At 57.8% G+C, this 2,449-nt stretch overlaps 1 protein-coding gene across 1 annotated transcript; it reads right to left on the bottom strand.

The window, feature by feature from the left end:
• Positions 1 to 1,634: 1,634 nt before the first annotated feature.
• On the bottom strand, positions 1,635 to 2,181 carry LOC146764045 (olfactory receptor 14J1-like). Its single transcript, XM_085565433.1, has one exon. It carries the CDS (start codon positions 2,145 to 2,147, stop codon positions 1,635 to 1,637), a length of 513 nt encoding a protein of 170 aa, XP_085421559.1. The 5' UTR covers positions 2,148 to 2,181.
• Positions 2,182 to 2,449: the final 268 nt, after the last annotated feature.

Here is a 2,449-nt window from a genome sequence, read left to right as displayed (position 1 = left end):
ACCTCCTCCGCCTCGTCCTCCTTGTCCTCTGCATCTTCATCCTTTTCCTCATCCTCATCCTTCTCCTCCTCATCCTCGTCCTCATCCTTCTTCTCCTCCTCCTCCTCGTTGTACTCCTCCTCCTCATCCTAATCATCCTCCTTGTCCTTGTTCTCTCTCTTCCTCCTCCTATTCCTCCTCCTCATCTTCCACCTCCTCTTCGTCGTCGTCGTCGTCCTCGTCGTCCTCCTGGTCCTCCTGGTCCTCCTGGTCCTCCTCGTCCTCCTCCTCGCCCTCCTCCTACTCCTCTTCCTCCTACTCCTCCTCTTCCTCCTCCTCCTCCTCTTCCTCCTCCTCCTCGTCCTCCTCCTCCTCTTCTTTCTCCTTGTCCTCGTCCTCGTCCTCCTCCTCCTGCTCATCCTCCTCTTCCTTGTCCTCCTCTTCCTCCTTGTCCTTGTCCTCGTCCTCCTCGTCCTCCTCCTCCTCCTCCTCCTCCTCGTCCTCCACCTCGTCCTCGTCCTCGTCCTCCTCCTCCTCCTCCTCCTCCTCCTCCTCCTCATCCTGCTCCTCATCGTCCTCCTCGTCGTCCTCTTTGTCCTCCTCGTCCTCGTCCTTGTCCTCGTCCTCTTCCTCGTCCTCGTCCTTGTCCTCCTCCTCGTCGTCGTCCTCCTCCTCCTCATCCTCGTCCTCCTCCTCCTCTTCCTCCTCCTCCTCGTTGTACTCCTCCTCCTCATCCTAATCATCCTCCTTGTCCTTGTTTTCTCTCTTCCTCCTCCTATTCCTCCTCCTCATCTTCCACCTCCTCTTCGTCATCGTCGTCCTCGTCGTCCTCCTCCTCCTCGTCCTCCTCCTTGTCCTCTTCTTCGTCCTCATCCTCGTCCTCCTCGTCCTCCTCCTCATCCTCTTCGTCCTCCTCGTCCTCCTCATCCTCCTCCTCCTTGTCCTCCTCCTCCTCGTCCTCCTCGTCCTCGTCCTCCTTGTCCTCATCCTCCTCCTCCTCGTCCTCCTCCTCCTCGTCCTCCACCTACTCATACTCCTCCTCCTCGTCCTCGTCCTCCTCCTCCTCTTCCTCCTCCTCCTCGTCCTCCTCCTCCTTGTCCTTCTCCTCGTCCTCCTCCTCCTCGTCCTCCTCCTCCTTCTCCTCCTCATCCTTTTCCTCGTCCTCGTCCTCCTCCTCCTCCTTCTCCTCTGTGTGTGCTTCTCAAGATTCAATGACTCTAGGATTCCAGGAACCTGGAACGCTGGGATTCCATGTCTCTGTGACCCCATGGATGGATTCATGACTGTCTCCAAGGCCACGAGGGAACGTTGGTGCCAGCGGGAGGGGCTGCAGTGCAGGGGCACCAACAGCTGAGAGGCGACTGCAGCTGCTGCTGCTGCTGCTGCTGCTGCTGCTGCTGCTGCTTCTTGTGGGGGTGCTGTTGGCATGGGCAGGGCCCTGGTGTGGCTGAGCGTTGCCATCTCAGCCTGGGAGCTCCTGGGAGCTCAGGACGGAGCCAGGACAGACACAGAGAATGAAAAGTGCCCACAGAGTGGTTCCAAGCCGGTCTGTGGGAAGGAGCAGGGAGGGAGGATGAATCCCCTGCCCAAGGCTGCCAAGGGAAGGCTTTGGGAGGGAAAGCAAGCCTTGACCTGACACTAAGTCCTTCAAGGGCTCAGTTGCCCACGCTGAGCAGGATTTCATTGCGCAGAACTGACAGGGCCAGATCCAGGGATGGGGAGGACATCGAGGCAGGCTTCAACTGAGCAAATTCTGCAGTGCTGACAAATAGGGAGACCACAGCCAGGTGAGGGAGGCAGGTGGAAAAGGCTTTGTGCCGTCCCTGCTCAAAGGGGATCCTCAGCACAGCCCTGATGATCTGTACATAGGAGAAAACAATGAACACAAAACAACAAAATGATAAACTGCTAATAACCACAAAAAGCCCAAGTTCCCTGAGGTGGGAATTGGAGCAGGAGAGCTTGAGTATCTGTGGGATATCACAGAAGAACTGGCCCAGGGCATTGCCATGGCACAGGGGCAGGGAAAATGTATTGGCTGTGTGCAGCAGAGCAGTGAGAAAGGCACTGGCCCAGGCAGCTGCTGCCATGTGGGCACAAGCTCTGCTGCCCAGCAGGGTCCCGTAGTGCAGGGATTTGCAGATGGACACGTAGCGGTCGTAGCACATGATGGTCAGCAGGAAATGTTCTGTTGCAGCACAGAAAAGGAAAAAAAAAACTTGTGCAGCACATCCTGAGTAGGAGATGTTCCTGGTGTCCCAGAGGGAATTGTGCATGGCTTTGGGGACAGTGGTGCAGATGGAGCCCAGGTCGCTGAGGGCCAGGTTGAGCAGCAAGAAGAACATGGGCGTGTGCAGGTGGTGGCCGCAGGCTACGGCGCTGATGATGAGGCCGTTGCCCAGGAGGGCAGCCAGGGAGATGCCCAGGAAGAGGCAGAAGTGCAGGAGCTGCAGCTGCCGCGTGTCTGCCA

This window comes from Lonchura striata, chromosome 36 (assembly GCF_050655825.1).
Source record: "Lonchura striata isolate lonStrDom1 chromosome 36, ASM5065582v1, whole genome shotgun sequence".
NCBI lineage: Eukaryota > Metazoa > Chordata > Aves > Passeriformes > Estrildidae > Lonchura > Lonchura striata.
This window is presented reverse-complemented; position numbering and strand designations above follow the sequence as displayed.